The sequence below is a fragment of the Salvelinus fontinalis genome, chromosome 2, assembly GCF_029448725.1.
Source record: "Salvelinus fontinalis isolate EN_2023a chromosome 2, ASM2944872v1, whole genome shotgun sequence".
NCBI lineage: Eukaryota > Metazoa > Chordata > Actinopteri > Salmoniformes > Salmonidae > Salvelinus > Salvelinus fontinalis.
In genome coordinates this window covers 26,865,417-26,887,756 of record NC_074666.1, presented here as the reverse complement: position 1 = coordinate 26,887,756, position 22,340 = coordinate 26,865,417, and the positions used below count along the sequence as shown (strand labels likewise).

The 22,340-nt window shown below is 41.0% G+C and overlaps 1 protein-coding gene across 1 annotated transcript in view; it reads left to right on the top strand.

Moving 5' to 3' along the window:
• LOC129815392 (seizure protein 6 homolog) overlaps nt 1-22,340 on the top strand; it is a gene marked incomplete in the record, with an annotated part of 245,557 nt that overhangs the window by 116,381 nt on the left and 106,836 nt on the right. Inside the window, 2 exon segments of the mRNA XM_055869177.1 lie at nt 13,543-14,325; nt 14,874-15,013. Coding sequence (XP_055725152.1) covers nt 13,543-14,325; nt 14,874-15,013 — 923 coding nt within the window.

The window sequence follows — 22,340 nt, the reverse complement described above, 5'->3', positions numbered from 1 at the left end:
TGTGCGCCCGGCGTGCGCATCTTGAGGGGGGGGTACTGTAACAGTCCTGACCTGTTTTATGTTGTTTTTTATGTGTTTATGGTCAGGGCATGTGTTTTGGGTGGGCAGTCTATGTTATCTGTTTCTATGTTGGTTTCGGTGTGCCTGGTATGGCTCTTGATTAGAGGCAGGTGGTTTGCATTTTCCTCTAATCAAGAGTCATATTTAGGTAGGGCATTATCACTGTGTGTTTGTGGGTGATTGTCTCCTGTGATGTCTTCGTGTCGTTATCGATGTATATTCACAAACGGGACTGTTTGGCTGTTCGTTTTGTTTCGATGTCGTCTGTTGCCTGTTCGTGAGTTTACGTTTCAGTTATGTAAGTTTATGTTCAGGTTTTCGTTCTACGTCGTTTTGTTATTTTGTAGTTTGAAAGTGTTTTGTTTAGTTTTCGTGTTGCCATCTGCATCGTTTGTAATTTATAATAAAGATGGCATATTTCCCAGACTCCGCATTTTGGTCAGAAGATCCTTCTCTCCTCACCTCATCTGAGGATGAGGAGAGCGACAGCTCTTACAAATATTCTCGCTTATCCATAATAAACTCTCATCATGTAGACTACCCTCATGTAGACTATTCCTCTTTAAGGAATACCTAGGATAGGATAAATTAATCCTTCTAACCCCCCCCCCCCCCACCCCTTAAAAGATTTAGATGCACTATTGTAAAGTGGTTGTTCCACTGGATATCATAAGGTGAATGCACCAATTTGTATGTCGCTCTGGATAAGAGCGTCTGCTAAATGACTTAAATGTAAATGTTAAATGTACCCTACCTGCACTGTGGGCTACCTGAGAGCTGTTGGCTAGCGCACACGTGCCAAGACCAGAGTAAGCAATAGTTATTGTTGACAAAACTACCAGTAGAGTAGAACATGCAATGGTAACACATTGAACTTTAGATTTTTATTCGGTACATGAAAACATAAGTGAAAAAGCACATTTTGTGTGCACTACGTCATCACACACTGATTTTTATCAGCAACAAGTCCGTTTGGTGGAAACAAACCACTGGTAGGAAAAGATGCAGATTTTGGAATATTAGATGGTTGTGTTCATTCCACATGTTCATTGAACATTAAAAGGTAATACCTTTTCACAGTTAAATTACAAGTCTTTTCTATAAAACCCATAAAACTGGCTTCTCACTGGGGCCTTCAAATCACTAAGTCTGGACCTGGAGGACAATGCTAAACAGGGTATAGAAGATGGACGTAATGAGCCATACTCTCCTTAACTAAAACCACCACCATGGATCACTACTCACACGCACCATATGCAAAGATAGAAGTCACTGAGAGGTTACTTAGTATTGTGCGTCATTTTACAGCTGCTCATTTTGCAATGTATCTCTGCTCTGATACTGGGTTGATAGTGGATTGAGAACATTGTAAGCCATGTATGGCATGAAACAACTGTTTTAAACATCCCGTTAGGATCTTAACACTTGTGAATAGCATCAGTTAGCAAAGCACCTATCACTTGTCTATAATCACCATGGTGAGGTCTCCACCCTGATCATTGATCCGAGCATGAGAAACCCTATTAGTTTAACCTGAGGCTCAACTCCTACTCTCCCCTCAGCCCTCTCCCCTCAGCGCTCTCACTAAATATAAACACTGAAGGGTAGGGGCTGCACGGTGATTGGCCTCTCTCCATGTACCTTCTGTTCACACAGAGAGTGAGAAATAGAGAGGGAGAGATGTGTGGGGAAGACCGGGTAGAGAGAAAGAGAGCGAGAGATTCGGAGAAAGAGAGCAAGATAAATATTTGAAGAGATTTGAAAAGGTGCAGTATTTTACTGCAATGCTCTGATCATTAGCTACATGACACTCCAATTCAGAAAGAGAGACGATTATGGAAAAAAAAAAACTAACCCTAACCCTAACAAAATAACAAATGCCTCTCACATAGTTTTCAGTTTCAGCTTGCAATCATTTCAGAAATATTCATTTAGCTTCATCCTTTCCCATAGATACTACCTATGCTAACTATGTGACTTCGGTTGTAGGAGGGAGGGAGTCTGATGTATTCAGTGATACTTTATGGAGATCATCCTTCACATCTTTTATCCTCTCTAGTTTGTGTGAGATGTCAAATGTGTTTAGTTTGCTTTTAAGAGCAGCTTGGGCTGCTCCTGTTGTGACATAATAAGGCTACAAGGAAATGTTCCCCTTCCATCTCGGAACATCAAATGGCCTTTGAATTTCTTCTGTCACCCAGGAAGATTAATGACTGTTGAGTCTGTCGGTAAAATGTAACGCTATGTGTCAGCTCTCTGTCAGCCGCATAGAGGCTTTGTAAAGAAATTGTTTACTCTGCCTCTTGAATGGTGCAATCAAACTTTTATTACTGCACACACCATGGCAGTGGTAAAAGCACTCTGCCTCTTTGCTTCAGCAAATGCTACAATGACATATATGCCTACTGTCTGGGAATGATGGGGGAGGCAGTGCTGCTGCAAATGCTGAGACCAATCTGATTTGCAGAGCTAATTTTGATTCAATTTCTCATTTGCAATGTATGAATGTGTTTCCTGGTATGGGAGTCATTTCAGAATCAAATGAAAGAAAATTAGATTTCAAGGGTGAACATCTGGCCTCGGGGCAGAAAGAATTAAGTACACAAAACATGTATTTGGATCTATTTAATTGAATTGTGCTATTGAAAGATTATTGAATTGAGAAATAATAATTAGAAATTATGTCAGATTGACAAAATGTTTTCAGGTAATCATGTATCAATTTGATTAGAACAAGTACCTCCAAAAAAATATTACATTTTAGTCATTTAACAGACTCTCATCCAGAGCAATTTACAGTAGTGAGTGCATACATTTTTGTACTGGTCCCCAGTGGGAATCAAACCCACATCCATGGCATTGCAAATGCCATGCTCTATCAACTGAGCAACTCTTTGAGTTGCATTCATCCTAACTAGTATATGAACAATGCACTTCCTCACATTCAAAAGTTGTATTTTCAATTAACAACCAATGAGCTTCTTCTCCATCTCCTAAACCAGCAAGACTGAAAGCACAAATAACTAACCAACAGATCAGTTTAACTATAACGACATTCTCAGTAACGGTTATATTAACGTTATATATATATATATATATATTTTTTTAAACTTGTGGTGGTTTATCTACCTTAGTTGAATGCACTGACTGAAGTCCCTCTTGATAAAAGTGTATGCTAAATGACCAAAAGGTAAATGTACAAATGTACGGTTGCACAGCACGCTGGGTATTATTCTAATGAGCTCTGTCACCCAAAAATGGCATGTTCATGTCTAAGTGAATGAATCTGGTGCACATCAAAATATAAACACAACATTTAGTTACAGTACATAAGGAAATCAGTCAATTTTAATGAATTTGATGGATTTCACATGACTGGGAATACAGATATGCATCTGTTGGTCACAGATAACTTTTTTTTTAAAGTAGGAGCATGGATCAGATAACCAGTCAGTATCTGGTGTGACCACCATTTAACTCATGCAGTGCAACACATCTCCTTTGCATATAATTGATTAGGCATTTGATTGTAATCTGTGGAATGTTGTCCTACTCCTCTTCAATGGCTGTGCGAAGTTGCTGGATATTGGCGGGAACTAGAACACGCTGTCGTACACGTCGATCCAGAGCACCCCAAACATGCTCAATGGGTGACATGTCTGGTGAGTATGAAGGCCATGGAAGACCTGGAAAATGTTCAGCTTCCAGGAATTGTGTACAGATCCTTGCGACATGGGGCCGTGCATTATCATTATGAAACATGACGTTATGGTGGCGGATGAATGGCATGACAATGGGCCTTCAGGATCTTGTCACATTCAAATTGTTATCAATAAAATGCAATTGTGTTCGTTGTCCGAAGCTTATGCCTGCCCATCCTATAACCCCACCGCCACCATGGTACACACCTCCACTACACTGATCCTGTTTCAGTACTTCAGCTCAATGTTTTCTGCAATTTTCCTCATGTTTCTATTTCAAGTAATGTTTTCAAATTGTTCAGAGAATGTCAAGAAACAACATTCTTCTGTGGGATTTCAGTAATTCAGCATAACGTTTTCTGCCACTTTCTTCATTGTTCTATTTTTTTTATCATTAAAAACCACAAGAAAACATTTGTAACGTTATAAGAATGTTATTTAAAAACATATTCGTTCTGTTCTCAGCATCAACAAAACATTATCTTTCCTCTATCTCGTTAAGTGTGTTCAGGTGTTTTGGCGCACCCACTAATTGGCCACATCTGATCTTAATGAGTGTTTCTTTCCTTTGAAATAGGGTCTGTTTGCATAAACTAAAATGAACAGCTTCTTTATGAGTTAAAAAAACATGGCATGGGAGCTCCATCCTGGTGGTGCAGTGGACTAATCTCATGGATAGAGAGCAGATAATCTTGGATTTGAATCTCACTGTTATCATGCCATAATAAAAAAGGAATGTGTTCGCATGATTTAATGTGCTTGAAGTTCAGAACAGTTAACCTAGGCTAGCAGTGTTGTCAGAAAGTTATTTAATTACCTTTAAATAACATATCATTTCTGATCTCAGAACATTAATAAAACCTCCCAGGAGAACTTTCAGCGAACCATAGAAAAACGTTCTCAGAACCTCCCTGCAACCTAAAAATGTACATTCCCAGAACTGGCAAAATGTTCACTTCTGTTTTCAGATCATTTAGAAAATGTTCAGTTTTAACGGTCTGGAAATGTATGGCTTCGTTCCCAGAATCAATAGGAAACCAAAAACTTAAGTTACAATAACTTTCTAGAAGCCAAATGTGCTAGCTGGGAACCTCATGATCAATACTGTCAAAATTGTTTTTGTGGAATACACAAGCATAACAATTTAATGGAGCATTAATAATGCATCTGTAACTCTATATGTTTTGGGGCAGAGAGAGAGTTAGCAAAGAGACAGATGAAAAGAGAATTGGTGGTTGTTTACTCTACACTGCCACTACATCGTTCCAGTGATGCTTGACTCCATTTGGACATACTGTATTTTAGGCAAGCGTTATAGTCCAGCTAATTTCTTTGAGCCCATCAGAAACTTGTTTATAGACTTAACAAAGTTACTCAATTTGACCAGCTATGTCAAATGTAGTATTGTCAAACATTTGTAAAGAAATCCAATCTTCAAAACAAGTTAGAAGGTGGTGTATCTGCTGTACTTCACTTGCACAGTGTACAATATTATATTTATCATTGCATCACAGATTCATGCTTTCGAGGTCCCAGGTTGCATGGCTGAAATACGCTCCACTAGAGATTTGCCTTTCTTTCAGTATATGCAGCTCTGTGGCTTACATTGCTGCCTTGTGGGGTGCCATGGCTTCAAAGCAGCCCTGGCTCTGGGATATCTAACTCATTTGCTGTCTGTGTCAACTCCATTCTTTCATCATTCCCCATGTGAAGTGTGCTCACAGCTCTCCCGCCTCGTTAAAACAAACTGTCACCCACAGAGCACAAGCTAATTAAGGTGTCAAAACACTCTCTGGATCCTTGTGTGTTTGCACATGGATACACCAGCAATTCAGGCCAGCATTCAGCATTGGGAGATTGCTAAATTATCCAGTTCAATATGTTCCATGGAATTCACTTTTTGAATTCTTTGAAGGCAATGATCATGTCATAAGAGCAATTTTATCAGTGGCTTTGTTCAGTGAGTTGAAATTGCCTAGGTAAAATGATTCATTTTCACCATTTGCTGGCTCATGCTCTGAGTTACAGGTCTTGATTGGGTGTGGCTCAGTTGGTAGAGCATGAAGTTTAAAATGTCAGTGTCGTGGGTTCAATTCCCACAGTGGACAAGAATGACATTTTTTATTAGGATCCCTATTAGCAATTCCACTTGCAGCAGCTACTCTTCCTGGGGCCCACATAAAATGTGCAAATACATGACAAAGTACAGAACCATTTAAGATATTACATAAAAATAAGAGTTATAGACTGAGTATACAAAACATTAGGAACACCTTCCTAATAGAATATGAGTCGGAAAACCTATCGAGGAAATGGATCCAATTATTTTTCCACCATTCATTTTTTCTAGACAAAGGCAGTGAGGCTGATACGTAAAGCTTATTAAAGAGCAGTGATACTATCAACAGCAGTGTGCGGGTTTCTTCTTTTTTCTCATTCTAGAAACACTTAAAATAAGGGCTATGTTTCGTGTAGGCTTACCCTGGCATGACGTTTTAATAACTGTGTAAATCTCTCTCACACTAAGTGACTTATATATATATATATTTTGCCTGTATTTTCCCACATAAAAATTAAACGCTAATTAGCTGCTAATGTGGCTATCATAAAGAACTACAAATACCATGGTGATCTGGACGAGACTGCCGAATTGAGTTAAAGGTAAGAATTTCTGGATTAACTATCTAATGTTAGCTAAATGTAGTAATTCATAAATTGGCTAAATTTCTTTCAATTTACATTACATTCTGTGAACTTTCAAGTTTTAAATTGACACAATACCTGTTTAGCAAAGATTTCAGCTAGAGATGAAGTGCAGGAGCGTGCAGGGATTTGTAGTCTTGCATGATGTCTACTTAGCCCTCCAAACAGCCTCAATTTATCGGGGCATGCACTCTGTGTTGAAAGGTGTTGAAAGCGTCCACAGGGATGCTAGCCCATGTTGATGCCAATGCTTCCCACAGTTGTCAAGTTGGCTGGATGTCCTTTGGGTGGTGGACCATTCCTAATACACATGGGAAACAGTTGAGCGTGGAAAAACCCAGCAGCGTTGCAGTTCTTGACACAAACCGGTGCGCAAGGCACCTAATACCATACTCCGTTCAAATGCACTTACATCTTTTGTCTTGCCCATTCACCCATTCTGAATGAAAGGCACATACACAATCCATCTCTCTATTGTCTTGAGGCTTAATCTACAGTCGTGGCCAAAAGTTTTGAGAATGACACAAATATTAATTTTCACAAAGTTTGCTGCCTCAGTGTCTTTAGATATTTTTGTCAGATGTTACTATGGAATACTGAAGTATAATTACAAGTATTTCATAAGTGTCAAAGGCTTTTATTGACAATTACATGAAGTTGATGCAAAGAGTCAATATTTGCAGTGTTGACCCTTCTTTTTCAAGACCTCTGCAATCCGCCCTGGCATGCTGTCAATTAACTTCTGGGCCACATCCTGACTGCTGGCAGCTGATTCTTGCATAATCAATGCTTGGAGTTTGTCAGTATTTGTGGGGTTTTGTTTGTCCACCCGCCTCTTGAGGATTGACCACAAGTTCTCAATGGGATTAAGGTCTGGGGAGTTTCCTGGCCATGGACCCAAAATATCGATGTTTGTTCCCCGAGCCACTTAGTTATCACTTTTGCCTTATGGCTAGGGGCTCCATCATGCTGGAAAAGGCATTGTTCGTCACCAAACTGTTCCTGGATGGTTGGGAGAAGTTGCTCTCGGAGGATGTGTTGGTGCCATTATTTATTCATGGCTGTGTTCTTTTGCAAAATTGTGAGTGAGCCCACTCCCTTGGCTGAGAAGCAACCCCACACATGAATGGTCTCGGGATGCTTTACTGTTGGCATGACAAGGACTGATGGTAGCGCTCACCTTGTCTTCTCCGGACAAGCTTTTTTCCGGATACCCCAAACAATCGGAAAGGGGATTCATCAGAGAAAATAATTTTGCCCTCAGCAGTCCAATCCCTGTACCTTTTGCAGAATATCAGTCTGTCCCTGATGTTTTTCCTGGAGAGAAGTGGCTTCTTTGCTGCCCTTCTAGACACCAGGCCATCCTCCAAAAGTCTTCGCCTCACTGTGCGTGGAGATGCCTGCTACCATTCCTGAGCAAGCTCTGTACTGGTGGTGCCCCGATCCCGCAGCTGAATCAACTTTAGGAGATGGTCCTGGCGCTTGCTGGACTTTTTTGGGCGCTCTGAAGCGTTCACAATTGAACCGCTCTCCTTGAAGTTCTTGATGATCTGATAAATAGTTGATTTAGGTGTAATCTTACTGGCAACAATATCCTTGCTTGTGAAGCACTTTTTGTGCAAAGCAATGATGACTGCACGTGTTTCCTTGCAGGTAACCATGGTTGACAGAGGAAGAACAATGATTCCAAGCACCATCCACCTTTTGAAGCTTCCAGTCTGTTATTCGAACTCAATCAGCATGACAGAGTGATCTCCAGCCTTGTCCTCATCAACACTCACACCTGTGTTAAGGAGAGAATCACTGACATGATGTCAGCTGGTCCTTTTGTGGCAGGGCTGAAATGCAGTGGAAATGTTTTTGGGGGATTCAGTTAATTTGCATGGAAAGAGCAGGTGTTCTTAATGTTTTGTATACTCAGTGTATATTGAAAAGACACCAAGAGACAACAAAAATACTATTTACACATTATTCATATATACAGTACAGTTAAATCAGATTTTTAGAAAGAGGAGAAGAGTGCTGTGATAAAAAACAGATTTTAAAAATATATATTGTAAGTAACCTCTGGTGGTAGAGCATTCCACGATGATTATGGCTCTATACATATCTGAGTGATGCAATCAATCTGTTTTTGGTTTCTGTAACATGAAGAAACCCATAGCGGTGTGTCTGGTGGGGTATGTACATGCATGTCTGTTTTGAAGTATATGCCAGTAGATTATACAAGTGGTTAAACATTTGACACACAAATGTTTCTTAAAAATACTAAAAGAGAAGTAGTCAATTTCTCCTCAACCATGAAAGACATTATGCATGTTGTTGATGTTAGGGCAATGCGTGCTGCTTGGTTTTGAGCAAGCTGCAGCTTTGCTAGGTCATTCTTTGCTTCACCTGACAATAATTATATCCTCCTGATTCCTGCTTACAAGCAAAAACTCAAACAGGAAGTACCAGTGACGCACTCAATACGGAAGTTGTCCAATAAAACAGATGATTAACTAAAGGACTGCTTCACTAGCACAGACTGGAATATGTTCCGGTATTCATCTGATAACATTGAGGAGTTTACCACATCCGTCACCGGCTTCATTAATAAGTGCATTGACTACGTCCCCCCCACTGTAACCGTATCTACATATCCCAACCAAAAGCTATGGATTACAGGCAACATACAAACTGAACTAAAGGCAAGAGCTGCTTCTTTCAAGGAGTGGAACACTGACCCGGACACTTAGAAGACATTCCGCTACGACCTCTGACGAGCCATCACAGGCAAGGCGTCAATATAGGACTAAGATCGAATCCTACTACGCCGGCTCTGACGCCTGTCAGATGTGGCAGGGCTTGCAAACTATCACAGATTACAAATGGAAACCCAGTGAGCTGCCCAGTGACCCGAGCCTACCAGACAAGCAACATACCCAGTGACCCGAGCCTAAAAGACAAGCTACATACCTAGCTTTGAGGCAAGCAACAATGAACAATGAATGAGAGCACCAGCAGTTCTGGATGATCTCACTCTCCATAGCAGATGTGAGTTGGACATTTAAACAGGTTATCATTCACAAGGCCACACAGCCAGACCAATTACCAGGATGCGTACTCAGAGCATGCGCTGACCAACTGGCGGGTGCTTTCACTGACATTTTCTACCTCTCCCTGACCAAGTCTGTAATACCTGCATGTTTCAGACTGGGACAAAGGGAGATTGAAAATGTCTGTGAAGACACTTGACAGTTGGTCTGCGTATGCTTTGAGAACACGCCCTGGTATTCCATCTGGCACAGCGGCCTTGCGAGTGTTAACCTGTTCATTTTTTTTACTCACATTAAATAAAATCTAAATACATTTTATTGGTCACATACACATATTTAGCAGATGTTATTGCGGGTGTAGCAAAATGCTTGTCAAAGGTCAAGGAGAGCTATATCACAAAGTCATGAAGGGCAAATTACTTTGTTTGATGTCTTTTTAGTCTGCTGTAGTCCAAAATACACAGCAGTTGCTGTGACTACTGGATAATGCATACAATATGAATGAATGGTGCGTCTTATCTATTTCTGTCAATAACTAATGCAAGCGGAGGCAACAAACTAAAGCACAGCCAACAGTTCAACTTGGGTGCAGTTCTCTCTGAGTGATAAGTTACAGTTGTGTTCAATTGGCAATCTAGAGGGTCAAGAAGAGCTTTGTGTTTCTTATGGCTTAACTATTGTGAGAGGTGTTGTTTTTATCGGTTTTGCTGGTATGTAAAAGTCTCACTTTCAAGATTGCACCCCACTGGATGTGTAAAGGGTTTATCCTAGTGCTACTGACATGGAGTAAACATGTTTTTGGTTCCTTCCTTCCTCATCTGGTGTCAGTCTCAGTGCTGGTAACTCCATCTGAATGAAAGAAGGTGTTACAGATTATGTTTCTCATCAGTACCAGGATGATTGGATCCCCTGGGTCTCTATCTTTTTCCATCTGAGAAATTTCAAAGCAAATTCATTTCTAAAAGATTGGAGTGAGAAATTGTGCCAAGATCTAGAACTGTGATTCAACATCTCCATGTGAAAGGCTTCAGACTCAGACAGTCCTGCTCACAAAAAGGTGTGCAAACATCCTCATTGACTCTTCACTGTAAAACCTAAAACTACCATCCAGCCTCAGGGAGCGTTAGTATGATCCATAGTACTTTGCGGCAAAGAGTGTGCAGTAAGAGTGTGTAGTAGCATCAGTGTCAAGAGGCAAATTCTATTAGGCAGTTAGGTCTCTGAAGGGAAGCTTGGGTCTGTTTGGAAATGTAACTGCACTCTGACATTGTGATCATTATTATCGACAGAAATAGGATTCTTCTTAGTTATGGTGAGATTATTCACCATTGCTAATCAAGTCCTGGAGGGCTCAGTAAGTGTTCGCTTACATGGCTTTGCCTCAAACTATTTATTTCCACACGCATCTAATGGTGAGAGCTGTGAAGAGTTTCTCTTTTATTTTTCGAGAGGAAAGTGACCGAGTATGTTTACATGCACACAAATAATTCGATATTAAACTGATTATGACCGAGTATGGCATTAGTCATGTAAACACCGTACTCTGCTTATCTTATGCGGCGTAAGGTCGTAATCGAAGTATGCATATGCCAATTAAAACACCTGGATTTCTGAGCAATCTGTAGAATTATTAGGACATGTAAACAGCTGAATCGGTGATCCAGTGGTGCATTTGTTCTGGGCATGTGCCAGAACCAGGTAGCACAAGCCTCTCTCTATTATGCACGAGTGAAGTGAGTTTGGAAACACTGAAAGTATGCATCTTATAAATAGTTTTCACATGCAAACTTTTTATGTCCGAACTCCGAATCAAATAGTCTTCGCAAAAATAGCATGGTCACTGTGGTAGAATGCCTATTTGGATTGGCGATTTTCTGCTTTTATCAAGTCACCATCAGTAGCCTGATTTCTGATGTGACCATGTAAACAGGATTATTAGGGAAATCGATCGTCTTGCAAAGCATGTAAACATTTTAAACAAACTATTATATTAATCTGACTATCCACAATAATTGCTTTATTGTGTGCCTATAACCATGCTTATTGAGAGGTTTGACATAAATGTCAGACTTACATATGTAGCCTAGTAGTCTACTATTTATAAACGGTGAACCACCATTCATGTTGTGATACATTTAGACAGAGTGTAATTAGCAATTTTTTCATAATAACAACCTTACTCACTTAAACTGTAGCCTACATTCAGTCTACTGAATAGTTGCATCTCTATTTGTCCCACAGCACGACACGACCATAAGTGATGAAACTGTCAAGGACAATTATTGTAAATAAATCCCAGGACAAATAATGCAGTTTAACATCAGAGACCTTTAGGAAGTCCTTAAATGTTCAATTCACAGAGGTCCTACTCTGATAAAGAACAAGAGAACCCATCATTATCACTGCTGTACCATAGCAATCCCTGTATACTACCTGTTGTTTTGGCAGCTGTGTCTGTTTTTGTAGAAAATAACAGTACCTATATAACACAAATTTATAAATATCCAACGTGGTTTACCACTACAAGGCTTGTATGTTTTCATGTTTTACTTATTTTTCTGTCATGTGGTTAAATATGCAGTCCGGGATTTTAAAACGGGCTGCAGGTAGCCTAGTGGTTAAAGTGTTGGGCCAGTAACCAAACGATTTCTGGATCTAATCCCTGAGCTGACAAGGTAAACATCTGTTCTGCCCCTGAACAAGGCAGTTAACCCTCTGTTCCTAGGCCGTCATTGTAAATAAGAATTTGTTCTTAACTGACTTGCCTAGTTAAATAAAGGTAAAAATATATTTTTTTTAAGAACTTGCAAATTCCTAATGTATTGTATGAATTGGAATTTGTAACATATCATACAAATTGCACAAAAAAAAAAAGAATTTGGTGGCCCGTTTTGGCTCATGATCACTAGTTTCAAAACTACTGTCTGAAATAATACTACTTTAAAACTACTGGAGCATCACTTTAAGGAGTGTGGATCAAGCAGTGTGTCTGTGTGTGTGTGCACACTAGGGGTAATCTACATCCTGAAAGTCATCCTATCCTTCAGCTGGAGTCTGTCATTTAGAAAACTTGTGTCTTTTAATATTTTATCCCAGAAGTCAGATGAATATTTCAATTTTCTTGACTCTTTTAGGCTGTGATTGCAGCGCTTGTCTTCGATAATGAACACTCATGCTGACATGCTGCAGGCTTCACAGTGAGGACTGTCATTATTAATCTGTCACATAACTATTTAAAGGCATCCCATATACTAATGGAGATAAATGTAGAAGAGATGAAAGACAATCATGTTGTTGCTCATAATTCACCCTGAGAGACATCCTCTGGTGTCTTTTGACACGAAAGTTGTCATTCTGGCAAAATAAAGCCACTTTCAAAAGCACCGATAATTTTCCTCTATAATTCTTGAGAGCAAGTACACTGAACACTGGCTTTGGCTTCTTATAGAAATACTGTATGAGAGCAATTTGGAGCTTTCATCATCAGCCCTCAACCTTCTTGAATTTAGCACCCATACCCCGGGGCTTCCTGATTACATTTCAACTGCTGCAGGTGGGAATAATTACTCTCTACGGCTCAGCCATTATTATATTTGGTAATCATCACGAGAAATTCAGAGCAAAATCTTTACTTTGGATAATTGGGGGAAGGAGGAATAAAGGTATTCAAATGAATCATCAAAGGGTTATCATGAGGGGTTTTTCCTAAAGGGCCTCATGACAATATGTCTACAGTGGTAGTTAATTATTCTGGGTTTTTATTGTTCCACTTTGCTCACTAGCCACAGCACTTAACCTATCCATTCATAATGCTCCTTAGATCCTGGTAAGTGATAGTCCCTAGCCCTAGACTAAAGAACAGATTTTGCAATTACAGCAGAGCCATATATCATGTATCCAATTTAGATTTTTGCAGTAATTTTCTACTATTTTCTATGCAATGTTGTATTTAGGAATCATGTTCTCTGGTATTTGTTGTCTTCTGGTATGCTCTAATATCTCTACGTTGTCTGTGTGTTTCTGTCCATTGTCTTCTCTAGAAAATGTCAATGCTGTGGTCCGGAGGAGAGTGGAGTCAGACAGCGGAGCCTACACACACTCCCCTACACAGGACACAGCAAGTGAGATCAACCATTTCACCACAGCATCCACCATGAACGTCCCCAACCACCGGCCCGTCTTCAGAGGATTCGCCCTCCATGAACAGCTGCTCACTAAAAACTTCCAGGGGGACCAGCAGTTCTTCACAGACCATGGAGATGTGGCAGGACATCCTACAATGCCTGGCTCTGTTTCCACTCTTGAGGCAGGAGATGCTTCGACTCGCCTCGTGCAACATGAGGACACCCCTGCCTTCTCTGACATAGCCACTACTGCCACGGTGGCTGCTACAGCCCCCCTCACCAGCTCTGCTCCTACAACTCCGGGGCTACTGGGGAGCATGGCTCAGAAGGACAAGCCAGCCGAGGACAAGGCCAGGGAGGCAGAGAAGGTGACAGTGACCACAGACTCCCTGACCACCCCTGTAGTGGCAAACACTGCCCATACAGTCAGTGGCCGCAGACCCAATGTCCCCCCCTCCCCGAATGGAAGCCTCCATAGTCAGAGGGCAGTTGTCATGGAGACCCCTGTGGCACCCCCTGTGCTGACCACCTCAGTGAGGGTGGAGAAAGGGGAGTCAGAGGAACCAGGGGTAAAGAACAGGACAGGCCCTGGCATCCAGCTCACCAAACTGACCGCAGCATCCACAGGAGAGGTGGATGAGGGAACCACCACCACAACCATCATCACAACCACCACCATTACCACCATGCAGACACCAGGTACCTTCTATTTCTATTGGTCTCATACGAATATAGAGTGAAACTAGAAGTATGTAAATCCAGTTACATCTAATTGGCAAATGCAGCTTTTCTGTAATGACGATGGCTTAGGAGAAGCAGCATTGATACCGGAATCATCAAATCACTGAACCTATCAACCTAACTGCCTCTCACTAACAGCGTTTACTCAGACTTTAGTCAGAGTTTTGTACAGCGAGGCAGGAACAGCATCAGAGAGGGCTAGTCAGTGTTGCTCATCCTTCCATGGTGACTTCTCCCATTCATCCGGCACCCAGGATCACAAAGCTGATCATGCATCAAACCAATATGCCAAGGCTGGCTCCACCTGATCTGTGCTGCCTGGCTGTCCTGTCCAGTGGGTCTAGATGGCTGAGGGGCCATGTGATAGCCGGGCCCTGGCTGTGAGGCAGAAAACCTGGGGAGTTAATGAGGGGGTTAGAGGGCCACTGAAACACAGATGGGCTGTCAGAAAGGGATCAGTCGTCTGGGAAGAGGGATCACTTGTATTTCTCTCTCTTCTGTGCCAGGTCCCTGCACTGTGAATTTCACTGACCCAGAGGGTCACATTGAGATTCCACAGCTGCATTCCTCAGCTTCGTCGCCTGACCCTGGAGCGGACTGCACCTACGTGCTGACCGTCTACCTGGGATACGGGATTGAAGTACAGGTCAGTGAAGACAGGATACTGTCTATGTTGTCCCTTTTATGGGGTTCACACTTCAAGGTTTTAATGAAAGCTTGCTCAGTGTAAATGTTAATAGCAATGATAGGAGGGCTGTTATGTGCTGGTTTGCCAGCAGGCCTTGAGTTAGTGTTGCTGGACACATTGTTTCAGCCCCACAGTCCTCTCTCTCACTCTTTCTTCCCTACCTTAAATTTAACCTAATTATCTACGGAGTAATCATGGCTGTCGCTAGAACCAGCGGCTCTGATGAAGTGCGTTGCACCTTTATGCTATTTTCAGATGCCCAAATGTATCTGTTGGAATCTCAAACTAACAGAACACATCAGCTTGCTCATGAAGCAAATACCAACATTTATGAATTTCTGCCATTACAAAGCCTGGAGCTTCAGATGACTTCAAAGGAAAATAGAATAAAAAAAATAAACTGCGCTTCATGTTTAGTAAGTGTTTTTCTTGTGACCGAGCAGCTTCAAAATAAAACAATCATAGTCGATCCTGAAAATGTTCTCTTGGAATGGTAAGGGAACAAAAAAATTCAGCAGGGCTCTTGTTTGCTTGTTGTCGTTCTATCCATTCATGTGGAACTTGTCATCCCTGTGCTGTCACATCAACAGTCCCACCACAATCAATACAGAGACGGAACCAGGGACACCACTGCATAGCGAAATGTTTAGTCAGATGTCATTTCATAATTCATCTATTTAGACACAATGGCCTTTTTTTTAACGAAAGCATAGTTAAAAGATAAACCCAGAGTTCCATTTGCTAGCAGGCATTCAGAGGGCCCTTACTTTGTATGCATCTCTTTCACTGGTCTTTGTCTGCATCCAATCAGTGTTTATCTATGGAAGCAGGCATCATTCATTACCTTCTCCAGGGAAGGGGTGGTGCATCTATTTCCCCCACCAAAAATAATCACAAGTTACATAAATATAAGTATGTGGAGCCTACATTAGAATGGGTCGAAATGCATTTATATTCATTTATTTTGACGGACATTATTTAAGAAACAAATACATACTTCTACTGTATTGCATCCACTGTAATATCCATATGGTCATTTCTGTATTGAAATAGCTTCATTGATTGATTGTAAAATATAATGGCTGTTTCTCTTCACAGTCCCCATTGTGCCATAAGGTGTTCTTTTATCTGGATTTTAGAATCTGGTTTTATTGCAAGCATGAGATACCTGGGGTGGCAGAGAGTTCCTTGCAGCCATGTCTCTATTTAATACTGTGCGTTTCCCAACTTCTGTTCTGGACCTGGGGACTGTGAAGAGACCTCTGATTACATGTCTTGTGTGTCAACTGCTTGAACAGACAGTTCAGTACCTTCAACACATCAACACCTCGCACAAAGACCAATAATGATGCAGTCAATCTCTCCTCAACTTTGAGCCAGGAGAGATTGACATGCATGTTACTGACGTACATCTAAGTGCAATACGTGCTACTCTGTTCTGGAACAACTACAATTGACCTACAGTATGTCCCTCTTTGCCGCACATGACCACCAACTGGACAGAAGTCCAAGTGCGACAAACCTAGGCCTGTAGGACCTGTCTGGTTGGCAGATGTCAAGAAAGCATAGCAACGCCTTACCATGGACAGTCCTTGTCCCATTTTAGCAGTTTAAACACTTCTGGGAGATTCTGGAGCGGTGCCTGAGAGTGTTTTCCATCACCATCAACAAAACACCAAATTATGGAATTTATTTTTGAAGAAGGATGTCGCATCACTTCAATAGAGTTCCAGACACTTGTAGAATCTATGCCAAGATGCATTGAAGCTGTTCTGGCGGTGTTATGTTGGTGTTTCCTTTATTTTGGCAGTTACATGTATTTCACAATATATTCATCATACATTGCATGATGCAATATAAACTGTGCATTTTATATCATTCATATCATTTTGTCTCATGGAAATGGACCAATTTTAATTCATAGTAAACTGCTTTAGCTATAGTTGCATACTGTTGCAGTTTCCAGTAATTGTTTAGTCTCTGGTGGTGTTCCTTGTACCTGGTTCAGTAGCCATGACTGTAGTAGTGTATTTTCTATGATTTCAGGCTCGATTCAATTCATATCGCAGATGTATCGCGGAATATTCATGTTATACCTAGTGGTGTAAAGTACTTTAAAGTATTTTTTCTTAAAGTAAGTACTTTTTTGGGGTATATGTACTTTACTATTTATATTTGACAACTTTTACGTAACTACATTCCTAAGGAAAATAATGTAATTTTTACTCCCTGACATCCAAAAGTACTTGTTACATTTCAAATGCTTAGCATGACAGGAAAACAGTCCAATTAAAGCACTTCTCACGAGAACATCCCTGGTCATCCCTACTGCCTCTGGTCTGGCGGACTCACTAATCACAAAATGCTTCATTTGTAAATGAAACCTGAGTGTTGGAGTTTGCCCCTGGCTATCCGTAAATTTTAAAAAACAAGAAAATTGTGCAGTCTGGTTTGTTTAATATAAAGAATGTGAAATTATTTCTACTCTTACTTTTGATGCTCAAGTATATTTAAAACCAAATTCTTTTAGACTTTTACTAAAGTAGGATTTTGCTGGGTGATTTACTTGATTCATTTTCTATTAAGGTATCTTTACTTTTACTCAAGTATGACAATTGGGTACTTTTTCCACCACTGTAGGTAGATTGACATTTAAAAGTCAATGTTCCGGCGTTCACGGAGACTGCAGTCATGGTAAACTCTGCATGTGTAGGCTGAATTTCCTTTGCATTTTAATGTAGATATTCCTGATATTTCCACGATACGGATTGAATCCAGTCCTAAATCAGAAAAAAAGAGTTGACATTAAATACATTTAGTCTAAATTGTTCACAAAGCAATCATCCCCTCTTGATTACACACACAATAAAAACAATCTTTCAATTAGCAAAATATTTCAGAACATGCTTTTTCTAAAGAGAAAGTGGCACTGCCCCTGTAGGTGAATGAAAGTCTGTGGCATTCCTAATAAATGGTCTCCTGCAATGGACAGAGTAATGATGTTTTTCCCCTTCAGCTGAAAATTGCCCGTCACAAACCACCAATTACTTAGCTAGAAGTATGCTGTCCATTAGGTCTTAAAATTGCTACTGTACGTTAGATTTTTGTCCTTCAGATCACGGCTTAACCACTACTTGTCTCCAGGGCCACATGCTGTTGGTCTTTGTCTACCTTTGAATTATGTGGATTGAAAGTCACCCTGCTTGTTTCTCTTGGTGAAAACTAATTGAAAAGTAACTTTTTTTAACCTTCAGAGCCCTTTGAATACCAGGACTGATAGGTCCATTTTTCACTCAATGTCTACAGTTTATGCACAATTCAGTCATGTCACAATACCCTATCAGCTATGCAGACTCCGAGATGAAGTGATAACCTACATTAAATCCAGCCACATTAAATCCAGCCACGTTTAGAAAGGTCACTGTTAAAGGCTCATGGCATGTTGCCTGAACACGGTGAGATGATCTGGTGAGTAAATCCAATTTCACTACATTGCATCTATGTATATGCCTTTATACAATGGTCAGATGCATTGTGATGGGTTGCAGGCTCTTTCCTTTCAGGGACAACAGCCCTTATGGCTCACCAATCATAAAAGGGAAATGCAGTCCTTTCCTTGTACACCACGTGCTGCCTCTGTACCTCCATCTTTATTCTGGAGATCCTTTATCACAACTCTCCTACTGTCAGTCTTGCGTTTATTCTAAACCACTTACATGCATGTGCTTAGTATTAAATGGAGAGTGAAGATGAAACGAGAAGTCGACAATCTCCTCTTCACAGCTCATACACACAGTTGAAGTCGGAGGTTTACATACACTTTGTGAAGTGCACCAGTCCCTCCTGCAGCAAAGCACCCCCACAACATGATACTGCCACCCCTGTGCTTCACGGTTGGGATGGTGTTTTTCGGCTTGCAAGCCTCCCCCCTTTTCCTCCAAATATAACGATGGTCATTATGGCCAAACAGTTCTATTTTTGTTTCATCAGACCAGAGGACATTTCCAAAAAGTATGATCTTTGTCCCCATGTGCAGTTGCAAACCATAGTCTGGCTTTTTTATGGCGGTTTTGGAGCAGTGGCTTCCTCCTTGCTGAGCGGCCTTTCAGGTTGTTGATATAGGACTCGTTTTACTGTGGATATGGATACTTTTGTACCTGTTTCCTCCAGCATCTTCACAAGGTCTTTTGCTGTTGTTCTGAGATTGATTTGCACTTTTCGCATCAAAGTACATTCATTTCTAGGAGACAGAACGCATCTCCTTCCTGAGCGGTATGGCGGCTGCGTGGTCCCATGGTGTTTATACTTGCATACTATTGTTTGTACAGATGAACGTGGTACCTTCAGGCATTTGGAAATTGCTCCCAAGGATGAACCAGACTTGTGGAGGTCTACAATTATTTTCCTGAGGTCTTGGCTGATTTATTTTGACATGATGTCAAGCAATGAGCCACTGAGTTTGAAGGTAGGCCTTGAAATACATCCACAAGTACACCTCCAATTGACTGAAATTATGTTAATTAGCCTATCAGAAGCTTCTAAAGCCATGACATCATATTCTGGAATTTTCCAAGCTGTTTAAAGGCACAGTCAACTTAGTGTGTGTAAACTTCTGACCCACTGGAATTGTGATAGTGAAATATCTGTCTGTAAACAATTGTTGGAAAAATTACTTGTCATGCACAAAGGAGATGTCTTAACCGACTTGCCAAAACTATAGTTTGTTAACAAGATATTTGTGGAGTGGTTGAAAAACTAGTTAATGACTCCAACCTAAGTGTATGTAAACTTCCGACTTCAAATGTGTGTGTGTGTATATATATATATATATATATATATATATATATATATATATATATATATATATATATATATATATATATATATATATATATATATATATATATATATATATATATATATATGTATATATATATATATATATATATATATACACACACACCTTTTTATTTTATTTTGCAAAGGTACACAGACTGGAGTGGGTGTCCTCTCCCTCAGAAACACCCCTCATCTCCACTTGAAAAGGTTTCTCATTCAATTATGTACATTTGGAAAATTGAGTCACCAATCCAGCCTCTACAGCTCTTTTCATCAGCAGTGTTCCTTGTGAAAGAGATCAGAAAGGATCTATCATGTGGAGCCCAGGAGGTCTCCTCCTCTCACCAGGCCCAGTGTCATGCTCACAATCACACAGATGACATCTCTTTGACTTTTATCTTCTTACAAAATGATTTCACAGTGCCTTGTAAATGCAAGCTATTATTAGAGAGTCTCCAGCTAGTTGCCGGGAATTAAGTGCATTGGACATCCTCCTCCATCTTGAGGAAAGGGATTGGGACATCATATCTGATCAGTGCCTTAGGGATCTAAACTTCTGTGTAACGTATACTTAGTGTGCGGGAAACCAATTAGCCTGTGTATGCCCAAACACGAGCTAGGATTCAGGAAGTGAGCCCTGCTTAGAGCTAAGTGTTAGCATCTCACATACAATGGAAATAGATCAACCAAATCAACTATGACTTCAGATAACTACACGAAACAATCAGTGCTGACTTGAGGCTATCGGGTTGCCAACAGAGGGATGAAGCCTGTGTAAGGACAGCTTACGTTCACGTCCTAGCCTCAGCTTGGCAGGAGAGACTCCGTTGGGGGAGTGGTGAGCAGCTCTGTAGTGCAGCAGAGTTTGCGACAAGGATTCGGTGAAGGAGAAAACCTGAACTAAGTGAGCTCTCAACAGGTGTAGACCTTACTGTGAAATGCTTACTTACAATCTGAATGTACACTTTTGAAAATTACAGTAACACTGCAATGCTATCTAAGTATGTGCACAGAGCACAATGGATGATAAGGACACAATGACAGTTCATGGAATTACTCAAAAGATAGCAATAACCAATGAAATGGCAACAAATGTTTACTACATAAATAAATAATCAAATAAATAAATATCTGAGCTCAAGAAATAGTGTTAAGAAAATATTTAATAAATAAAACATTTAATAAAAAGTAACAAGAAAATGACATAACAATAGCGAGGCTATATACAGGGGGTACTGGTACAGTCAATGTGTGGGGGTACAGGTAAGTCAAGGTAATGTGTAAAGTGACTGTGCATAGATAATAAACAGCAAGGAGCAGCATTGTAAAAAAAAAGCCTTTTGGGAGCCTTCGTTTCCCACCTCCCTCTCGACTTAGCGCTCCTGTACCACTTGCCGTGCGATAGCAGAGAGAACAGTCTATGACTTGGGTTGCTGGAGTCTTTAACCATTTTTGGGGCCTTCCACTGGCACCGCCTAGTATATAGGTCCTGGATGTCAGGAAGCTTGGCCCCAGGGATGTACTGGGTTGTATGCACTACCCTCTGTAGCGCCTTATGGTCAGATGCCCGAGCAATTGCCATACCAGGCGGTGATGCAACCGGTCAGGATGCGCTTGATGGTGCAGCTGTAGAACTTTTTGAGGATCTGGGGACCCATGCCAAATCTTTTCAGTGTACTGAGGGGGAAAAGGTGTTGTCGTGCCCTCTTCACAACTGTCTTGGTGTGTTTGGATCATGATAGTTTGTTGGTGATGTGGACACCAAGGAACTTGAAACTCTCAACCCGCTCCACTTCAGCTCAATGTTAATGGAGGCCTGTTTGGCCCTCCTTTTCCCGTAGTCCACGATCAGCTCCTTTGTCTTGCTCACATTGAGGGAGAGGTTGTTGTCCTGACACCACACTGCCAGATCTCTGACCTCCTCTCTATAGGCTGTCTCATCGTTGTTGTTAATCAGGCCTACCACTCGTTGCAAACATTTTTATTTATTTTACCAGGTAAATTGACTGAGAACACATTCTCATTTACAGCAACAACCTGGGGAATAGTTACAGGGGAGAGGAGGGGGATGAATGAGCCAATTGTAAGCTGGGGATGATTAGGTGACCATGATTGTATGAGGGACAGCTTGGGAATTTAGCCAGGACACCGGGGTTAACACCCCTACTCTTACGATAAGTGCCATGGGATCTTTAATGACCTCCGAGAGTCAGGACACCCGTTTAACGTCCCACCCGAAAGACGGCACCCTACACATGGCAGTGTCCCCAATCACTGCCCTGGTGCATTGGGATATTTTTTAGACCAGAGGAAAGAGTGCCTCCTACTGGCGCTCCAACACCACTTCCAGCAGCATCTGGTCTCCCATCCAGGGACTGACCAGGACTTAATGATGCTGTTGGATTCGTACTTGGCAAGTCAGTTATTTAACTAGGCCAGTCAGTTT